Source organism: Lycorma delicatula, chromosome 6, assembly GCF_047948215.1.
Source record: "Lycorma delicatula isolate Av1 chromosome 6, ASM4794821v1, whole genome shotgun sequence".
Classification (NCBI taxonomy): Eukaryota; Metazoa; Arthropoda; class Insecta; order Hemiptera; family Fulgoridae; genus Lycorma; species Lycorma delicatula.
In genome coordinates, this window is record NC_134460.1 from 144,777,201 (window position 1) to 144,799,824 (window position 22,624).

General features: G+C 29.0%; 1 protein-coding gene across 1 annotated transcript; it reads right to left on the reverse strand.

Annotated features, from left to right (window-relative positions):
• Nucleotides 1-794: 794 nt before the first annotated feature.
• Pfdn4 (prefoldin subunit 4) lies at nucleotides 795-21,870 on the reverse strand. Its single transcript, XM_075368744.1, has 3 exons — nucleotides 21,677-21,870; nucleotides 7,316-7,540; nucleotides 795-1,135 (listed from the first exon to the last, which is right to left on the reverse strand). Exons 1-3 carry the CDS (start codon nucleotides 21,710-21,712, stop codon nucleotides 983-985), a joined length of 414 nt encoding a protein of 137 aa, XP_075224859.1. The 5' UTR covers nucleotides 21,713-21,870; the 3' UTR covers nucleotides 795-982.
• Nucleotides 21,871-22,624: the final 754 nt, after the last annotated feature.

The following is a 22,624-nucleotide window of genomic DNA, read 5'->3' on the forward strand; positions in this document are numbered from 1 at the left end:
TTGATATTTTTTCTTATAAATATGATTTTCTCGGATAAATTAAATATCCATTTTAGAATGAATAATTCATACTTAATAAAAAATCTCGACATAGCAACATTTCATAAATTTTACACAGTTGTGTTTTACACAGCAAAATTAATTTTATAACTATAACAAAATTTAATTATTAAATTTTTGAAGATTTTCATTTACTTAAAATTAAAATTTTTTATTGGCCTTTCCTTGCTTTTGTTGTTTTAAAAATGAACTCTTACTAAATTTAGAGAGATTCATTTTTGATAAACAAATTTTAATGCAGTCACAAATACAGTAGCTAATTTAAAAATATAATTTTAAGAAATTTTTGGTAATATTTGAACAAAAAAAATGCAATTTTAAAAAACAATTTTCATAACATAAAAAACTTAAACCAATAAAAATGCACATACAGAAACAATTCCTAAGATACTTTTAAATTATTTAATTTTCCCATCGTATGAACATCAATCAGACTCTATTGGTCAATAATTTTATAATTGAGATCATACAATCGGTAGTAGTGAAACCTATTACTTATTGTTGTTTGCCCCAAAGGTTGAAAATGAACAAAGGCCTATGACTCCAAAGTGGATTTGTTTAATTTACATATACGTACATTTATTTCATTAGAAATAAGGATTAATACTAGTGAATAAGTAAAATTGCATAATACTTGGGAGACATTTTCTTTTAATCCTGAAAAAAAATTTGTTAGTATCTTGAAAAGATTTCCAAGGGGTCAATTCTCTGACTGATTAAAAAAAAGAAAGAGATTACATTAAACAGATTTAATATTACTTAACTTCATAGAAAATTATAAAATACGATAACAAAATATCATTATGAATTGGACAATAAAATAATATCTTCAGAATTTAAACATTTAAGCAGAGAGTATCAATTCATTAATATAAATTTTAAAAATATTAATAAAAAAAAAACATAAATAAATAATACAGAATTATTCTTCATCAGCTTCCAAATTAATATGATTTCCAAATTTTGCATAAAGTTGTGTTTTCAATGTAGCCATTGTGGATTTTAAACTAGAACATTTTTCTTCAACCTCCTGGATAGATTTCTGTAACTGAGATTTTGCGTCAGCCAATGAGCTCTGTAACAAAATTAAAAATACACAACAACATAATAAATATAAGATTGCACACACCTCTGCAGAAAAGTAAACCATACCTCATACAACTTGATTATTTTACTACACCGATAATATCTGAGAATAGCACTGTGAAAGAGGATGCAAAGTAAGGAAAAATAGCAATTAACTTAAACAGGGTTTAAGAAATTAATACCTGAGGTTCATCAATCCTTCAAAGTCACAATCTGAAGAACTCCAAAACATTTTTCATTCTACATTAATGTCAACTAACTAACAAATAATAAAAAAAATTACTAAGAAACCAAGCTGTCTTGATATTATAATCTATGATATCATATAATAAACAAATAATAAAATAAAGTTACCCCAGCAAAAGTATTCTGTTCAAATAGAACAGTTTTTGTTTTTTTTTTAAAAGTTAAGCCTAACCAATCTTAAGCATTCCAATAATTCCTAAGTACATATTCAGCTGAAATATTGCCTGTTCAGTGAGCTTGTTTTTAATTTATGTTCTAAGAACTCATACAACCACAATCAAGAATTTTTGAAATACATGGCAATTACACAAAGAGCAAAGTCAGCGCAAAGAAAGTCCAAACATTTTTCTTCACAAATAGTAACAGACAGGAGATAGCATCTAACAGACTGCCGCAGTTAGCCTTGTAATACATATCTAATTTTTTTTCTACCCTTTTACATAAACTCAATCGCTGTCCTATAGTCATTTTATATAATAATGTGATATAAACGTTTTTATCACATAGTAATTTTGTGTGTGACTGGACATGCTGAACGACACTAATGTATCACACTTTCCCATAAGCTGAAGCATAGAGTAAAATTCAACATTAAGTGACAAATGCTATGAAAGTTAGCAAAATAAAAGAATAATAAGACAAAGGCTCTCAAATATGGCCAAACTTCAATAGAAAATAATCAACATTTTGACAAACTATCAATATTGACCGTCTGAGAAATTGCTAATCAAAGAAGGTTCAGCACAATAAATTTTAACACATGATAAGCAGGCTAGCTCATGGTGGTTGGAAAATGTTTACCCAAGCAGCTCTAAACAGAGTGAAAAGAGCTTAGATGAACATTATGCAGAATATACTGGATGCATCACTAATAAATTTAATTTTTTAAAACCAAAAGTGCAAAATTATCTAGACAAAAAAATTAAATACGTGAAGAACATTTTTTTCTTTACTACTGGGAAATTTTAACATCATGATATGCTCCAGAAGGCCAAACAGTTAATGTATATATTATCAAGAAATTGTCAGTCACCTCACTGTATAATGCTGTTATCCATAACCATACCAAGATCAGATCTGTGAAAATTTTGCAATTGTAAACTAAACTACAGAAAAATCTCCATCAGTTCCATTTATTTAGTCAAAAATTTTCAAAATAAATATATTTCCCTAGTTCGCTAAATGATTTATTCTCAAATACAGACACGTGGGATTTCTGGTTATTTTATAATCTGTCTCCAAAAGGGTAGCAGCAATTTGGGAGTCAATAGAACATGAAATATTAATACCACAGCAGAATATCTTTTAGAAAAAAAGGATTTCCAGAAAAGTTAACAGTGGGAAAAATTCAGGATCAAGAGTGTTTAATAAGAATTATAAATTGAATGAGATTAAAGATACAATGAAATATAAATACTACAATATTGGAAATATAGTAGTGTTTTTAGTATTAAAAATTAATACTTATGCAAGTTTTTAAAAAAAAAATCCAATTGCTTAGCACTTTTTATGTTTAGCCATCAATGAAGAGGTTTCTACAGTGTAAAATTCTTTGGAGGAAGAACATAAAATTAAAAATAAAAAAATTAGCACATTTATGCACTGTCTATAGTTTAAAACCAAGAAGTGATGAAATTTTATTTTAAGAATTTTAATAATTTCATATCTAATAATCTTTTTCTTTTTCTTCAGTTAACAATCTTCAGATAAGTTTGTGATAGTAGTCCTGCTTCTGTTACTCTGTGCTTTCCGTTTCATCTCTTTGTAGAAGTTACATCCCACATCATTACCATTTTTTTTCATATACTTAAGTCTTGCTAGTCCTCTTTTTCTTTTCCCTTCAATGTAACCTTCTATTATTGTCTTTAATAAGTTCTCAAAACACACAAAATGACCAATAAGTTCATCCCTTCTCTTCATAATACTTTGCCAAAAACTCTTTTTTTCTCAAATTCTCTCCAAGATCTCTTCATTACTGACCTTATTCATCTATCTCACTTTCAATAACCTCCTATAACACCACATTTCCAGAGTCTCCAGTCTTCTCTCCTCTGCTCCCATTGTCCTTGTCTCACAACCATATAGAGCTACATTCCATATGTAACACTTTAGAAATTTCTTTCTTGTTTCCAATGTCAAATTTTTTGAGGTTAACAGCTTCCAAATACTAGTAAAAGCAGTTTTAGAAAATCCAACCTTACTCTTAGTATTTCTCTTATTTTTTCCATCTTTAATTATTTTACTCCCTAAATAGGTATACTTTCCAACTTCTATTCTTTCATTCAACCTTACATTCATACTAGGCTGTGTATACTACAGATCATCACTTTTATTTTATTACCATTTATTTTTAGATTATATTGTCTGCTCGACACCTCTTCCATAATACAAAACTGTTCCCTCAATTCCATTTCATTTTCACCCACGATGGCAATATCATCTGCTAAACGTAACAAGTTTATTCTCCTTCAATGTATTTTTACTCCAACATAAATTAATTATTCACTTTGTTAAGAACATTCTGTATATATAGATTGAATAATGCAGGCAAGAGACTACAGTCCTGTCTTACACCTTTCTGAATTTTTGCTTCATCTTGTGTTTTACCAATATTTATCACAGCTGTTTCAGTTTTATATAGCAGTCAAATTATGTCTGTCGCAATAGTTTACACCAATGATTTTTAATATTTTGAACAACTTCTCACAATGAACATTGTCAAATGCTTTCTCTATGTCTATAAAACCAAGGGATTTCTGCATTCTTTTTTCAATTCTTCTTTCACCATTCTCAAAACAAATATTGCTTCTCTTGTTCCTCTCCCTTACCTAAACCCAGACTGGTCTTCTGTAAGTATTTCTTCTATCTTTCTTTCTAATCTTCTATGAATTATCATAAAATATTGTTCACATATATATGCTTTGTTTTTTTTTGGGAGGATAGGTATTATTTTACTCTTTTCAAAGTCTTCCAGAATAATTCCATACATGTACATGTTTTAAACAATATTAATCTTATAAACAACAAATGATTTTATAAACAAGATTATACAATATGTTTTCTAATACTTCTTCTCCATTTTTTATCAGTTCTGCAAGGATTGGATCTATCCCATAGACTTTATTACTCTTCATTCTTCCCACAGCTTCATCAACCTCTCTCCTCATAATGGGTTCTCCCTTTCCTTCTTCTTTCTCTGGTTCCATTTCAATAACTGTTTCCTCTGTAGGATTTCCTTGATATAACTCCTCAATGTATTTCTTCCATTTATTTGCTATTTGAGTTTCCTCAAAAAGTATAGCTTCTTCTTCATCAACCACCTCATTTTCACAATAACCTGGGTTTTAAAAGTACAATTTAACCATATCAACTTCTATATTCCATTTATTATATCTATAATTATTTTCCTTTTTTATCTAACAATAATATACAAAAATATATGTGGTATGTTCAAAAAGTAACGAGAATTTTTGTTTTTTGGAAATAATTTTATTTATTTGTCTACATTAATGTTACCCCCTTCAAAATAGTCCCCATTAGATATTATACATTATGCCAGCGCTTTTTCGAATCCCCGAAACACTTCTGGAACTTAATCTTTGGAATAGTGTTTAGCTCTTTCAGCTATTTGATTTTAATCTCATCCATGCTTGTAAAACAATGGGAATTTAAGGTTCTCTTTATTTTTGAGAATATAAAAAAGTCACACGGGGCCATGACTGGTGAATGTGGTGGCTGGCCTATCATTACAGTTGTTTTTCTAAAAATTGACGAACAAGCAATGAAGTGTGGGCAGGTGCATTATTGTGGTACAAAACCCATGAATTGTTTCACCACAGATCCGGGCATTTTTTTCAGATTGTTTCACACAAATAGTGTTGAACTTGTAGGTAATACTCATTGATCGTTTGACCTTGTTGCAACAACTCATGATGCAATATGCTGTTAAAATCAAAGAGCACAATAAGCAAAACTTTTACATTTGACCGTACTTGAACGTTTTTTGGTATTGGTGATCCAGAATGCCTCCACTGGGATGACTGAGCCTTAGTTTAGACATCATATTCATAAACCCATGTTTCATCACCTGTTATAGACACGTTTCAGTAGTTTTGCATCGTTGTTGACTTCATTTAGCGACTTCTGAGCAATTTCCATTCACTACTGTTTTTGTTTGAAATTAAACAATGTTGGAACAAATTTTGTTGTCACATGTTCATACCCAAACATTCAAAAAGATTTCATGGCATGAGCCAGTTGATATCCCAACATCATCTGTTGCTGATGTTGTGATTGTGATTCAGCGATCATTCATAATCATTTCTTTCACTTTTCCATGTTTTCATCGGTTGTTGATGTGCTGGGGCGTCCGGGGCACTCGTCATCTGCAACGTCTTCACGACCTTCTTGGAAATTCTTACACCACTCGTAAACCCTTGCTTTATTCATAGAACTCATCAAAAGCAGTATTTAAAATATTGCTACAAGTTATTCAATTCTTGTAGCAAAATTTAATACAAATTCTGTGATTCATTATTTATACAAATAAAAAATTGCCGATCTCACCAAAACATGTGTTATCCTTTTGACAGCTGACAACAGACTAAACATCCAATATGACTAAAAATGTACAGATACTTTTCAGACAAGTTTACCAATACAACAATGAAAAAATTCAGAGAATCGGACTAATACAACCCGCAAAATTTCAAAATTCTCATTACTTTTTGAACACAGCTCGTATGTAAATAATCTGTGTTTATGTGCACACGCGTATATACACAAACAATATTACTTTATAAAAGTTCTAATGTATAAGTAGTAATATAAAATATCTTTCAATAAACAAAATTAGTAAATTACTAATTTTCTTTTACTGTTATGGTTAAGATATGGTTTGCTTTTGATTTTTGGCTATTCCCCAAGATGAAATTGTGACTTAAAAGGGGATTGCAATTTTAAAACTAATAGGATGTTTAGAGAGGCTAAAGGATAAACCAAAACATCTGAGGTAAAAGGATATATATCAAATCAAACTACACAAATTCATTCATTAAAATAAATTCTTATATCTCAGTAATTATATCAATATATCTTCTAAATGATTTTAACAAATGTAATAAGTTAACCAAAATTTTATTCAAGAGAAAGATATTAGATTGCTTTCTTAGGTAAGACAGGAAGACTGTGTATTTTATAACAAAAGGATATTATTAAGTCCTTGGATTCAGATATTTTCGTCCTAGTCATATTTAAAAATTTTGCTTCTGTTTATATCAAAATTATTTAATATGACTATTTAAAAATGTGTTAAGAGTAATTTTTGTGTTACTGAAATTTCAGAAAATTCACATTCAAATGCACTGATATATTTTAAGTTAATATTAAATAAGGATTAAAAATACTTCAATGAAATTGTTTAGTAATCATTTTATTCAGTTATTTTTTCTACTATATTAATTAGTTTTATTTTACTTTTCTTTGTTGAATTTATATGTGAAGAATAATTTAAAAAGAAAAAAATTAAAATAGTTTCCTGTAAAGCTGTATTTAGAAATCTCAATGTTATTTTTAAAAAAATGTTTATCTAATTTTAAGTAGGTTAAGTTTCTATATAACACATTACCATTTCACCTAAAAATATTGGTCTAATATGAAAACAGACAGTAACATACTGCAAATAAATATACTTTATTTTTCTACATATATTTATCATTTTTCTTTGATTCCACAAAGATCAAAACCTTTTTTGTTTAATCCTTGTAACAATTTATCAGTAATAAGAACAAAATTACACCATATGTACTGCACTGACATAGAAAAAGTGCATAATCAATAATAAAATCTACTGAATCTCAGTGGTAATATATATATATATATATATATATATATATATATATATACATATATGAAGTAACAATACCTGAGTGTCTTCTAAAGATTGATAAATGAAAACTTCACCAATAAGGAAAGGTATCTTTCCTCCTTCATCCAAAGTAAGTTCCAGTTCTTCTGCAGCATCTTCCAGGTTTTTTAATTCATTCAGTTTACTTTTTAGTTCCTCCTTACAATCTTCCATCTGTGCATTATATTGTGCAAATTTATTTATTTTCTGTTGATCTTCAAATGTTATATGTACATCAGAATCCTGAAATAAATAATATAAAATTGGAGAATTAACAAGAGATAACAATACTGAGAAACAGATTGATATTTCCAATTCTATAAGAATAAAAAATATTTAAAAAAATAATAAAAGTTGCATTTCTGAAAATTGGTTATTTAATTAAAATGAAAGCATAAACGAACATTTAACCAAAGTTATTTAACATCCTAATACCTTTGATACCTCAGTACCCTTGTCTGGAAGGCGATCTCACAAAAGAGTATGAACTTCTGGTGTATTAATGTCCAAGGGTACTTCTACTTGGTGGTAGGTCATACACCTGTCTGTATCAAGCATATTTTGTACTGCAGCAATGTTTCCTTCAGTTACAGATGAAGACAGTCAGTAGACCTAACCTTGGAGCATACTCAAGGCCAAAATTTTATTTTTCAAACTCTTGGTACCACCTAAACATTGTTGTATGATGAGGACAATCCTCTCTGAGCACTGGACTCATTCCCTTTAAACACTGATCAACACTTATCCCACATGCCAAATTTTGGCCTAAAGAAATAAGTTAAACATTATATATATATATATATCATTATATATATATATATATATATCATTATATATATATATATATATAATAAATGTACAGCTTAAAATAAACGTACCTGATAGGATTACACAACAATAGCAAGCAAATTTAATTACAAATAAGTTGTAAAACAAGAATGTTAAATTTCACACCAGGCTATATTTTGAACAGATAAAACATAAGAGTAGTATAGAATGCAATATTAACAGTTACATTGTATGAAGATAAAACAGGATATAATGTTTTAAGTTAATATAGTATCTATTTGCTAATATAAATAAGAAATTAAGGATGGATGAGTATTACAATAAGATTGTGCACACAGTGGTAGAAACTATATGTTGAAATTATTAAAATTTTAGTACTGGTAAAAGAAACAAATAAATTTTTATTCAAATCAGTACATAAAAATACATTACATAGATTACATCATTATTAAAATATTTCTTTAATTTTTGCTGAATATTTTTTTATATATCTCAGAAACGTCTGGACCAATCAAGCTGAATATTTAACTGTAGCTTTACTACCTTACTATCTTTTTCAATGGAAATTTTAATTAAAATTAACTGAATATAATGTTGAAAACATAACTGTGTTTGTTCACCATAAAATATTTGATGCTCTTACTATTTCTGGCGTAGGATGTTATACTGCTAATATGTTACTGGGCTTGACCATGTGGACTGGAATTCTAACTGTAGCTTTCATTAAAAATCTTATTAAAAGTTGAATGAATATACAAAATTTGGAAATGTTATATGTAATTATTTGCTGTAAAATTCACTCTTTGACTATTTTTGACATATGGGAAAAATATATACTGGTATATAGTGTTCAAAAAGTGACGCAATCTTATGGAAGAATGATTCCCTCTTTTGTTGCAGGTTTATTGAAGAAAAATGGGTTATACAATGTAGCAGAGAATATTCATTATCTTCCAATACATTAGATGTGCCAGTTACGCCCAGACCCACATTGCCTTCACAGAAAAGTATGGTGTAGATGCACCAAACAAGTCCTCCATCAAGCGGCTGTACGACAAACTCCAAGAGAAAGAGATTTTTGGCAGATGCAGCCAAAAGTGGTTGACCATAGGTGCTAACACCAGAAAAGTTGATCGACGTGCAAGCTGCATATTCTGTTAGTCGTAAGAAGTCTGTGTGACGCTGCCTAGCCAGTCTATATCTCTGTTGGTAGTGATCACACAGCATTGTGCAAGTGTTTAAAGATGTACAGAAAACATTTAGATGTACAGAATTTGTATTGTTCACAAGTTGTTGCCTGCAGACACTGGAAAACATGTAGCTTTCTGTCAGAAGTTCATGTCATCTCTAACGCCAGACATGGAAGAACTCTATGATTGTTTTGGTCTGACGAGACATGGCTCCACCTTGATGAATACAAGAATGCACAGAATTCACGAATTTGGTGTACAATAAATCCACATCAGTTACACAAGTTTCTTCTGCACAGACTAAAGTGGGTGTTTGGTGTGCAGTGTCACACAGGTGAATCTTTATGACATTCTTTCATAGCACAGTGAACAGTGATTGCTACATACAGATGGTGCAAAAATTTGTAAACACTGCTATACCTGCAGATTGGCTAGAGTACACGTGATTTCAGAAGGACAAAGCTACGGTTCATACATCCCACAACACTATGACTTTCTTGGATCAGTGTTTTCATGGACAAGTGTTTTCAAAGGGGCTATGGCCCCCTCAGTCCCCTGATTTTCCTCTTCTGAATTTTTCTTGTGGGGATACCTAAAGGATGCTGCTTACAATACTCATCCTCATACCACTCCTGAATTACAGGGTGAAATTGAACAGTGTCACTGCAATTCCTCAAAAAATGTTAGAACATGTGTGTAAGAGCATGCAACATCGTATTCAGTTATGTGAATCACATAATGGAGGCCACTTTTAACAACTATTGCAACTTACTCAATTTCCCATTAGGTTGAGTCACTTTTTGAACACTGTATTATGAAGCTAGATCTATTCAAACCAGGAAATCAATCGAATAATAGACTACAAACAGTGCCACGACAAGCTAGATACTTAGAAACAAGTGCAGACCTGCAACATTGTTTTGGCAGTGCACCCTTCATCCATAGAAATAATACAGATCCCATAGTCATAGCTGGTAGTAAATATGTTGAAAATTTTTTTTCTGTAGTATTTACTGGTTTTGGCATGTTCATAGCCATTCAGCGTTTTCTATTTAAGTGAAAATAAGGAGCTACAGACTTATAAAGACTTGATTGGCAGTCTTGTAAACACTTGTTACATCAGCGAAGTGTAGTAAGATATATTAGTTAATACTTCACGTCTTTAGATGCAAAGATAAAAATATCAGAAAAAAAGTTACATCTTTTTATTTCTTATTTTTTCTCTTATCATAATTATTTTACTTATTTAATTGTTAATTCTTATCTCTGAGCAGTGATAAAATTTGAATGATTAAAGTACATATTTTAAAACTGTATGTATAGTAAAAAATTACTAAAAATTGTTAATTTTGTGTGTAAGAATTTAAAAATAAATAAGAATAATAAGTTTATATTTCTTTTCTTTAATCTAATGTCTTGACTATTTAAGTTTAAAAAAAAATCAGTAAAAAAAATATTTTCAGAATTAATACAAACCAACAAAAATTACTGCTTAAAAAAATTTCCTTCCATCTAAAATTAATAAAAATAAAAAGAAAAAAAATTTGAAAATTTTGATAACTGAGTAAAAATAAGTTCTTTAGTTATAAAAATTTTCCAATTTCTTTACACTAGCATTTGTTCTACTTGACATTTACCCATTCAGTTTTGGTATTCAAGGGAAATATTGATCAACTTCGCAATTTCTTGCATATTAAAATCCTTTATGCTTCAGTATCACTATAGTTAGTAAATTATTTTTATATTTTTTAGGTAAGAATAAAACTATTTTTCAGCAATTTCTTGTCCTCTATTTTTATTAAGATAAATTATAAATATAAAACAAATTATACACAAAAAAAAATAAATGTAACAAATACAAAATATTACTACAAAATAATTCACAAATCAGACAGCACTATTGAAAATTATTTTGAACAAACATTTACATACAAGTTGAACTAAATGAGGAACAACAATTTTTTTCATTAGTATTTAAAAAAATCATCGACAGAGTAATACCATTTTTGTGAAAGAGAATATTTTACTTGTATTAAATAATTTAGAGGATAGATTTTTCAAATGGTTTAGTAATTTATTAAAAATGGCAACAGAAACATAAGGCTCTTTCTTGTAAGTCGAAGTATAGTGTAGCATTAACAAAAGGAGTTCTGCATCTGGTATGGTACAGGTGGATATAATTGCTTTTTAAGTAGATGTGATCATTCTTTTTCGCAAAGACTGCAAACTATCATAAGTATAAAATCAATGATAAGTTAATTTTCTAAATATCAGTCTACACAATTCATACTTTTGAATATCAGATCTGACAGCTACCTTTTATATCTTGAAAACACAATCTGACTTTTAGAGGCAGTCCTAAGAGATGATATAATTTACAGGGGAGATACATATGTAGGCAAAAAATAACTGTTAAAATTATCACAACCTTAGTATTTTTTTGAGCACAGAGCAAAATAGTGGTTTGATTTTGTTAAAAATGAAATCAATTTGATCATCCTATGAGAAATTTCTTATTGCTACTACAATTGTAGTAACCATATTGTGTAGAACAAAAGAATTAGATTTTGGAATCACAACTATATTGTGTTAAGAATATGTTATAAGTATTGAATAAAAAATTATTAATCATATCAATTCTATAGAGCTATACTGTATGGGTTAATAGGTTCAATTTTAGAACTATTAAGATGAATTTTTTTTACACACTACTTTATTTCTTGTTGTAATTATTCTAATTCTATATTGCTAATATCACATTAGCTGTGTATTGTGCAAAAATAACAATTTCATAGTACTACATTTTGATGTTCGGAATATCAGGTCGTATATCACAATTAATAATTATAATATTACATTGAAGGAAAAAATAGATTAGTTTTAACTCAACCATTACATCAACTGTTTGAGGGACAACTGCAATTTGTTTCCCAATTCAAATTCATAGAAACATTCTTACACCAGGTATACTGCAAGCAAAAAAAGTGATAAAGAGGAAGAAAACAGTAATAACAATGAACCATAACCCTCATAACTAAGACAAAAGCAACTTGTTGACACGATTTGCAGTTGGAATCTAGCAGCAACCTGTCAAAGCATTGGATCTGCTGCAAAGATGTGTCGTGCCATATGTAGCAAAAAACCTTTGTAAAAAAAAAATCAGTTCATTTAAAATTAGTCCATTCACAATAGAAATGCAATTTTTGTGAGATTGGATTGTGTCGTACCATATGATGCATTTCATTGTTTATTGTGATTTCGATACTAATGTACTACGCAATCTACTGCTATAGTTAGTTCTTAGATGGCACCACTGAAATGCTATATTCGAATAAGAAAATAAATAAATAGAATTATAAATATAATGTATCATACTTAACCTATGCTCGCTAGTCAAGGTTGACAAGCAAAACAAAAATAGGTTAAGTTTGGTTAGATTATATTTATAATTTTATTTATTTATTTTCTTATTGTAGGGCACCATCTAAGGATTAACTAACTACAGTGGTCGCCTACTACATTAATATTGTAATTTATGTATGTAAAAACAATTTGTTATTGCAGCATAATATGTTTTTCAATATATTTGTTTGTGCTGTGCATTCTTTTAAGGTCTTTATGTAATTTTTAAAATATTTATAAATTCATTTTTATATCAATATTAATTCTACTGAGTTTATTGCTTCCCATCTAGTGCAACTGATTCACATAAAAATATTATGTTTACAAATGAAAAGATTCTGCTCCCTAGGCAGTGGTTCCACCATGTCTCACTAGTGAATTGTGATCTTAAAAAAAAGTTCTATAAAAGACTAATAATTAATTATCATTTTAAAAATAAAATTAAAATTAAAATAAAATTAAAATAAATTATTTTTATGCGAGTCCTTCATAATAATAAATTAAATTAATAAATGTTGAAAAGTGCCAAAAAAATAATAAAATTCTGCGTTGCCCCTCTATGCACTCACAACCTCTTCATTTACTAGCCTGTTGAAGAGCTAAATAGAATATTAAGTGAACCAAATAAAGCCATAATAAATAATGTAAGTCAATAAAGCTTGTTCAAAAAAAGCTAAAAAGAATAAGTAAGTTAAGAAGTACACATTATAAAATGATAAGTGTAGTGATTAATTAAATACTATAGAAAAAATGTTTTTTAACTATTAATGGGTTTAAGTCCTAATGAGAGGTGCAAACTAAAAAAGACAAAGAGGGCATCTTACAAGGGTTAAAAACAATTTTTTTCAAAAAACTAGAGTTATATGTCCAGCAGACATTGTACTACATCTCAGTTTTGCGCCAATCTGATCAAATCAACCAATGGGTGTTGCTGACATATTTTATTTTTATTTGTACATTTTCTCTTTGTGTGTATATCGGAGAGCACAAAACAATTTTTTTTCATAATTTTATCATTAACACCCGGACTGCTCACGGCCATTTTGTTTAAGAAGAACTGTCATTTTTGGCGTTTTCAAGGGTTAGCAGTAAGTAAAAAACTTTTTATTTATTAAGATATTAACTTAAAACAAGAACCATCTTGTTCTAAATGAAACAGTCTACAATTCACGTTATAACCAAAAATTTGATACCTTATGGAAATAACCTAAAACTTAATTAGAAGACTGTGTTTTGATTAGAATAAATTAACAACTCGAGGAATTTTTTGTTTATAGAAGTATGAAAACACAACTTCAATATTTTTTCCCACAAAGTTGCAATAATCTACTAGACTCTAAAAATTTGAGACTTTTCACATTCATCCTTTAGGTTTTACACGCCTTCAAATATTGATATTTGGCCAAAATAGCTGATTTTCAAATTGGCATCTCTCAAAAAGGACTTACCAAAAAATCTGAAATTTTCTCAAAATACACTTTCAGTAACTGGTAATTAGCATATAAAATTTCATCATTGTGTTTTGAGTAGAAGTATTTTATTTTTATTTTTTTTTAATAGAGAAAATACGACGAGTACAGTAAAAAAGACCAGCATTTATTTGATACCTCTACATATATATGTCTAGACTTTTTTTAGAAATAATTTTGAAATCGAACTTTATTACGCTAGCCTATTCAGTATTTTTTTAAAATTTTATATGTATGTATAACAGCTCAATACTTTAGAAGCCCGTAAATATAGAAAAAAGGAAGTGACGGCGCTCACAAAACATACAATAGAACATGAACACTCATTTGATTTCAACAGCACCAAAATATTAGACAAAGAACAAAATACATATAAAAGGACCACTCCAGAAATGATATAGATCAAGAAATACACAAATGCTGTCAACAACAGAATGGACATAGCCGAATTAAGCAACAATATATGCAATTTATGTTAATTTAATTTTAAGGAAAATAATGTTTAATATTTGTAATTTTTGAGAAAAATATGTGCATTGTAAAGGTTTCAATATACCTAGGAAATAGCAATCATGTTATATAAAGAGATAATTATCTAAAGATAAGATCAGTCAGGTATGAGTAGGGATCTATTACAACAAGGGTGGAGATAAAATATTGTTGTTGGGTAAAGTTAACAAAAAACACACAGCTAGTATTTGCCAAAAGAAATTGGACTTTATTGAAAGTGTAACCAATGAACTTATGTTATAATCATAATCTTAAAACATAACAGGAAATTATGAAATTAGCATAACTTAATAATACTTAGCATAGCAACTGAATCAACAAATGAATAATGATGTTAAATACAAAAATACATGAATAAACATTTTTTTAAATATACAATGTAACAGAGCCTGAAAATAAGAGAACATAAAACACCTTAAATTCAAATTAGATACGTAAGACATAACATCAATAGAAAGTGGAACTGGAAAACAGTTGCACTACTAACATATACTGTACTATGAAGATTAGCAATGAACAGATTTCATTAGGTTAGGAAACATTAATTACAATAACTTCAGTATAGAAGGCGTTAAGTCACAATATAATCTCAGTAAAATAAGTAATAATACAAATGGAGTTTATTTTGATAGATGAGAATTCTTGAGAATACAAAAATCACTAAGTCCTAAAACATACCAGCACATCAGGAGTAATGTGCTTTAGGTTAATTTGCGAGAAGTATGATGAATACAGTGCAAAAGTAGCAAAGAACTAATCTCGGCGATCAACAAGTTGCAGAAATAAATTAAGAGTTAATTGCAATAACAAATCGTAATAATTAAACATGTAAAATAGGTAAGCCACCTATCATGAATGCAATTAAGTGAATAAATGGTTTTCTTTTAACTAAACTTGAAATCGTAAGGCATAAGGTATGATGAACTGAATGTTCCACAAATTTCAATGATAAAATCACTGTTTAACGTAATAATGAAAATTGAACTTGCCTGTAGCACACAAAAAATATCCACAGACGAACTCGTGAATGCAGATACATGAATACATACAGTAATCCTGGACGTAGTCCGCACTGGTGTATCAGGAATACAGAGGTGTGATGTGGTTTAGTGGTAGAATGATGCGTAGAATCTCAGATGTGTAGTGACGAGTTTTGAGATTCTGCTTGAATGAGAATATTACCACAAAGTTTGCAGGAGAGTATGGCCATAGGTGAATGCACTGGTGAGATGTTGGATCTACTCTGCCGAAAAGATGGCGTGAAAGAAAAAAGGGGGAAACCAGATCCAGGTAGTGGACAGGAGAGAGTGTGTAAAAAACAAGAGATGTGTGCATGTATTAGTAAGGGAACGAATGAATAATGGGTGTATGAAAAGAGTAGTCAAAAATAATTCGATAAGAAGAATGGACGCGGCCACTAAGGATGACGGAGGGAGGGTCGAACACGAGAACAAATAATAAAACAGGTACAAATGACAAACCCAAAAATACGAAACAAAGTGAAATTTAACATTCCTGTAACAAAACAACGGGATCCACCCTAGCTTGGAATTCATTGAAAATAACGGAAACTTTACGCTAAACGGCGTAAACAATTGTTATCTAGGATGGGTAGACCAGTTAATTTCGTAGTATGTAAGAGAATTTTGTATCATGTGTATATGAATGTGTATCGTCACCTGAGGAAGCTTAAAGAATTCTAAGTGAAACATGAATTTAATTTATAAGTTTGTATAATTGACTGGTTAACCCAAGAAATTCAAAAAAAGGTAATATTTTTAAGTAAAGTATGTCTTTTTATTATATTTAATTCTATCCAATAGGAAAATAAACTTAAATAAATTACATTTAAGTTAACATTTGTATTAGCACACAGGTTAAAGGCATCATAATTTAATTATTTTAATGTGAATGCATGAAAGAAATTATTGGTTAAAATGGGTTTTTATGAAGATATCACTATGAATTATGGATACAATATGACATTATATGACAGTTATGAAGAAATACAATAAAATAAAATACAAAAACCAAAAATATTTTTATTGAAGCTAGATCAAATAATATATTTCCAAAATCTATGGCGTTCAATTTCAAGCATACTGAATTCCAAAGCAAAGATAATGGAAACAAATTCAATAATATCATTTATAATTTTAAGTAAAATGTTCTAAATTTGCTAATAAAAGATATAGTGCAAATTGAAAAGAGTATTAATGAAGATATTTCTAAAGAAATAAATACTTTAAAGGGTAGTTTACCTACACAAATATTTGGAAGTTTTATATTTTGGGAAGAACATAAATGTGGAAGTAATTTCTGAATTATCAGAGAAAAAATATTAAAAAATTCAATCGCTTAAGGTAGGTACAGCAAACCTACTTTTGTTATATTCATTGAATATAACAAAAAATGGATATAAAATTTATCAACATTACCAATTCCTGAATATGTAATTAAACGTTTATTGTTGGGACCTAAATTTGCGTTACCACTAATATTAAATAACCATGGGCCCATGGTTATTTAATATTAGTGGCAGTGGTGCCTCACCACTGCCAACAAAAAATTTTATAATAAATATTGAAAATGCCATTAGAAGTGTTAACAATGGAGGAATAAGAGAATAAAATGCATAATAATTATATGCAAGACAATAAAAATATATTAAAGTAATACTAAGGCATATAAAAATAAAATCAAAATGAGAATATACAATAACATAGTAAATGCAAAAGTGGAAAAATAATAAAAAATATTGTTATAAATGCATCAAAAACAAAACATTCATACAGTGTAATAACGATAAAATCATAATACTTAATGCTGATAAAAATAATAAAACAATTATTATGGACAATAAAGATTACTCTACAAAAATGGAAAATATGTTAAATAACAGAACCACATACAGAGAACTAAAAAGGGATCCAACCAATAAATTACAGCTAGAAAATAATAAAATAGCCAAAAAGTTGTCTACACATGGGTATATAACAAATAAAGAAGCGAAACTAATAAGTATCGATAACGTAACACTGCCAAGAATCTACGGTCTAATAAAATGACATAAAAATGATTATCCTATAAGACCTATAGTAAACTGCATACAAAGTCAGACGTACAAGCTATCCGAATTTTTAATATATTACAACAAATAATCAGAAAATGTTTGATGAACACACATCATGTCCATGTCCAGGACCTGAGCTACTAAAAGATATGTTCCAAAATGAACTAAAAGACCTACCAGATGAAATATCATTTAAAAAATGGATTAGCATTGACAGAGCTAACTTGATTACTGAAGTTTTATCTGTAGAAGAATTTTTTGAAGTTTTAAAAGAGAAGCTATTACCTCTAAAGAAACACCACTTTATCTCTAAAGTTCAGTAAAAGTACTTAAAAGACCTGAAAGATTCAATGGCAACCAAAGCAGTCTGCATAGCTCTGGGCGACTTTACTGAGAATTTCACCTTTGTCGTTCAAAACAAAATCCAGAGCTACCATTGGAGTAACCCCCAAGTTACCTTGACCCTTTCGTATATTATTACTTAAATGATGGTGAAATTTGTCACCGAAGCACTTTCGTGTTATAAGTGACTGTTCAGACCATAGTACCATGGCTGTGCACTGTTTTCGAAAACATTTGACTGAAGATGTCAAAAAAACTGCTCCTTCAGTAAAAAAAGTTATTTATTTTAGTCATGGAGATGGCAGTCGGTATAAAAACAAAAAAAAAACTTTTTGAATCTTTCCAATCACTTCAAATATTTTGGTTTTGAAGCAGAATGGAATTTTTTCGTTACATCTCATGGAACGAATGCCTGTGACTGTATTGGAGAGTCTATGAAAAGTGCTGTTTCTATCGCAAGTTTACGAAGACCAAATTCAGACCAGATAACTTAAGGAGAAGAAATGTTTAAATTTTGTTCTGAAGAAATTAAAGGTATTGTCTATGTATTAATACCTTTAGAAGAAGTAGAATCAAATGAAGCAAAACTAAGTTAAAGAATTAAAACCTATCAAAAGGTTACAGAAACTTGAACATGTCACAAGTTCATTCTACAAAATCCTAGCACAATACGGTGTTATGTACACTCAAAAAGTAACGCTTACATTGACGATAGTGTTTCTGTTGTTCCATATTTTGAAACCACGTTTTTTAAAATAAATGACATTGTAATATGTGTTTATGATCATAACTGGTGGATTAGCGAAGTTAAAGGTGTGAGTTTGGAAAACGGTAACTTGATGATTCATTTCTACAATCCACACAGTCCTCAAACACCATTCAACATTTCAAAAACTGACAGAGATTACCAGTGACAAAGATTTTGAGGAAGTTATCACCAACAGAATTTACAACTATGATAGGTCGAGGCTATAACATAACTGATAAATTATCTAAAGAAATATCTATGCACAACACAGTGGTTTCTCTTGGACAGCTGTAGTAAAATTCTTTTTATCATAAACTCCAAGGAAATATACTCTTACTTTATGAGTATATACACTTTATAGAATATAGTCCTACTAAGTAAGTTGGATTAGTTTTACCGGGTTGCAGTGGTTGTGTTAAAATTACAAAAATTTTATAAATACAATTTGCAGATAAAAAACAATGATGAAATTTTAAATGTTAATTATCATTAGAATTATCATGTTAATTATCATTACAATTTTATATGTTAATTTAGCTATTAGAAGTAAATTTAGAGAAAATTTCAGATTTTTTTGTTGTTTTTTTTGAGATCTGCCAATTTGAAAATCAACTATTTTGGCCAAATATCAATATTTGAAGGCTAGTAAAACCTAAAGGATGACTGTGAAAGGTCTCAAATTTTTACAAAGTCTAGTAGACTACAACTTTGTGGGGAAAAAATATTGATTTTCATTCTTTCTATGAAAAAAAAATTCCTGAAGTCATTAATTTATTCTAATCGAAACACATTTTCTAATTAAATATAGGTTATTTCCTTAAAACCTATCAAATTTTTGGTCATAATATGAATTGTACAGTTTCATTTAGAATAAGATGGTTCTTGTTTCAAGTTAATATCTTATTGAATAAAAAATTTATATAACATATTGCTAACCCTTGAAAACTCCAAAAATGGCATATATTCTTAAACAAAATGGCTGCTAGCAGCCTGGGCATTAATGATAAAAATTGTTTTGTGCTCTCAGATACATACACAAACAGAAAATATACAAATAAAATACGTCAGCAACAAATTATTTTGTTACTGGTTGATTTCATTTACACTGACCTTTTGTAAGTCTCCACAAGACTTACGCACGAGATGCCATTAGTCTAGTAACAATGCTCAATGTGTTAGTCTCAATGTGTTCGACAGTACATCATTATCATACTTTATTACTGTAATTCAAGCTAGTTAGCAATTCATTATATTATCCAGTACAGTTAACTTAAATTTAACTTTGTTCTTTATCATTTAAAAAAAATCATTATTTAATTCAATACCATTTTGTATTAGTTTAAATATCACTTTTATTATTAATAAGCTGTATATAATTTGTTATTTAATGTTTATTATGCAAGGGTAGCCAGTAAATTAAGCGTAGGTTGAAGTTGGTTGGACTTTGTTGATATTGTATAAAGTTTAGTATATAGAACTAATTTAAATAGTTTTGGTGCTACTTTAGTGCAAGATCTACCATTATGAGGTCTAAAGTAGCACTGCCCTACCTACTAGATTAGTGTCCAAACTAATTTATTGTAAATAGTAACCTAATAATATAAATTATAAACAAATTATACATATTTTGTATATTTAATGTTAATTAGAAGAGCTTAGTGAATGAAACAGCATTACATGAAATTTACAGAAAATGCAGTTTCCGTATACACTAAACTTTGTACAATATCAATATAAGCTAACCAAACATAACCTAACACTTGCTAACCTTGTATAATTAACATTAAATATAAGTAATAACATAATAAATATTCATTAGATTAACAAACCGTGAATCATTACTAGACAACTAATGCCATCTATTGAAGACTTACAAAACTGGGATGTAATTTAGACATGGTACAATGTCTACCTTGACATATAACTGAGTTTAACCAACTAGTATTATGAGCAATCTGGGGCTGCTGGTTCCTAGCCATCTGGTGTGCAAAGCCCTAATGTTCCTACAACTGTGACCTCAACCTCTGGTCTAGGAACAATAGGAGAAGTAGATCACCAGTTTGATCCAAAGATGGAGTGCCTCTATGCATCATTTAAAATGTTTATTTACTACATTAGGCAGTATACTACATAGGCAGTTGCAAGGCAGTATAATTCAGTATGTAATGCTGATCAAACTGGTAGAATATGTTTTGAAAGTTTTTTTTGTGATATCAAGAAAATTCTTATGCTACAATCAGCTGAAGTAAGCCTTTATGATATACTTTAAACCTATTTATCAATTTTCTCTGGTAACTGCAAACTGATGCCAAACATGATAAATTAATAATTTTGCAAAGTACAAAAAAGTAACATTACTGATCAGAATTAATCTGTTAAAAATTGTTCATTGTACAATATCAACAATAAGATGGTTCAACATAATTCTGCCACTATATAATTTTACAGGCATATTTCCTGTTTGATTCTTCTGTACAAATACAAAAGAGTTTATGACAGAACGATGTAAATACTAAAGCCCCCGTGGGTGGTATTTTGTTTAATAGGATAATTAAAATATAAATGTTCATATAAAATTAACAGTTTTAAGACAGTCGGATTAAGACCGGTCAAGTAAAAATTAACCAAAAATCTATAAAGTTGAAGCAAAATCTAAAACATTCTACCAGTTACTACGAAGGTAACTGAAAAATACATCACAGATTCAACAAGACTAAAATTCTCGATTTTCCAAATTTCAAGATTACAAATTTTAACGCAAATCACAATTCGAAAAATAATTGTAAAACTTTTAGTAATACTGCCTGTCAAGAAACAAAGATAATTTCGTAACTCAGAAGTAAATAAACAACTTACCGGCTGAAATGTGCCTTTAGAAGTGTTTCCAGACATTTTACTCCAAAATATTTGGTTAACTACCACTTTAGGTTATGTAAGTGGAAATTAATCTCATGCTCCTACGCTATGCCTTCTCAATAAGTACACTTTACCTTAAAAATTATTAATAAATATTTCACTGTTTTTTAAATTTTATTTTTTAACCTTAGACACCAAACACATTTTATCAAGCAATGAGATGAAATAGAGAATTAAAATGAACTAGACCCACAATAACTGCTATTTAATTAAAAATCGCGAAGTTTTATTCCGCTTACAAAGAACTATTTATTTTTTTCAATCTATTTATCATTGATTTAAAAATTAGAATTTCACAAGTCAAAAAAGATTGGCAATGACTTTTGACGCTATCTGTATAACGTTAGTCAAATTCAATAATTAAACAAAATTATGTAACTTTTATTATTAATTCCAGATCACAAATCAGTAGCCTTTTTTTACCGACATGTCCTACGTAAAAATATTAATTTTGTTATCAATATTATACTGTTTAGAAATAGTTTTTGAAAAAACTTTAAAAAAAAATTAACTGATTATACTTGCATTAACTAAGATTACAATACTTAATAAAGAAAATTTAAATTAAGTTCTCATTAAAAAAAACGGAGATTCTAAAGTTCCCTTTACATATTTATTAATCTTAAGTAATTTTATGTATATGCCCTTAGAAAAATGATAACTTATCACATTTAGATTTTGGTAGGAGTGGAAGGCTTAGCCTTACCTAGATATACCTTAGACACTATATTAGGGATTAGGGACATGAATATTGGTTGATGATTGCCATGTTAGTTTTTTTTTTTAGGCGCAGGCTAGGCTACCTAGAGGTCTCGGCGTTGCTATGGAATAGTTCCCAGCTGTTCCGCATAGCAACCACTTAACGGATGGTAGCTTCGGAACATGTAA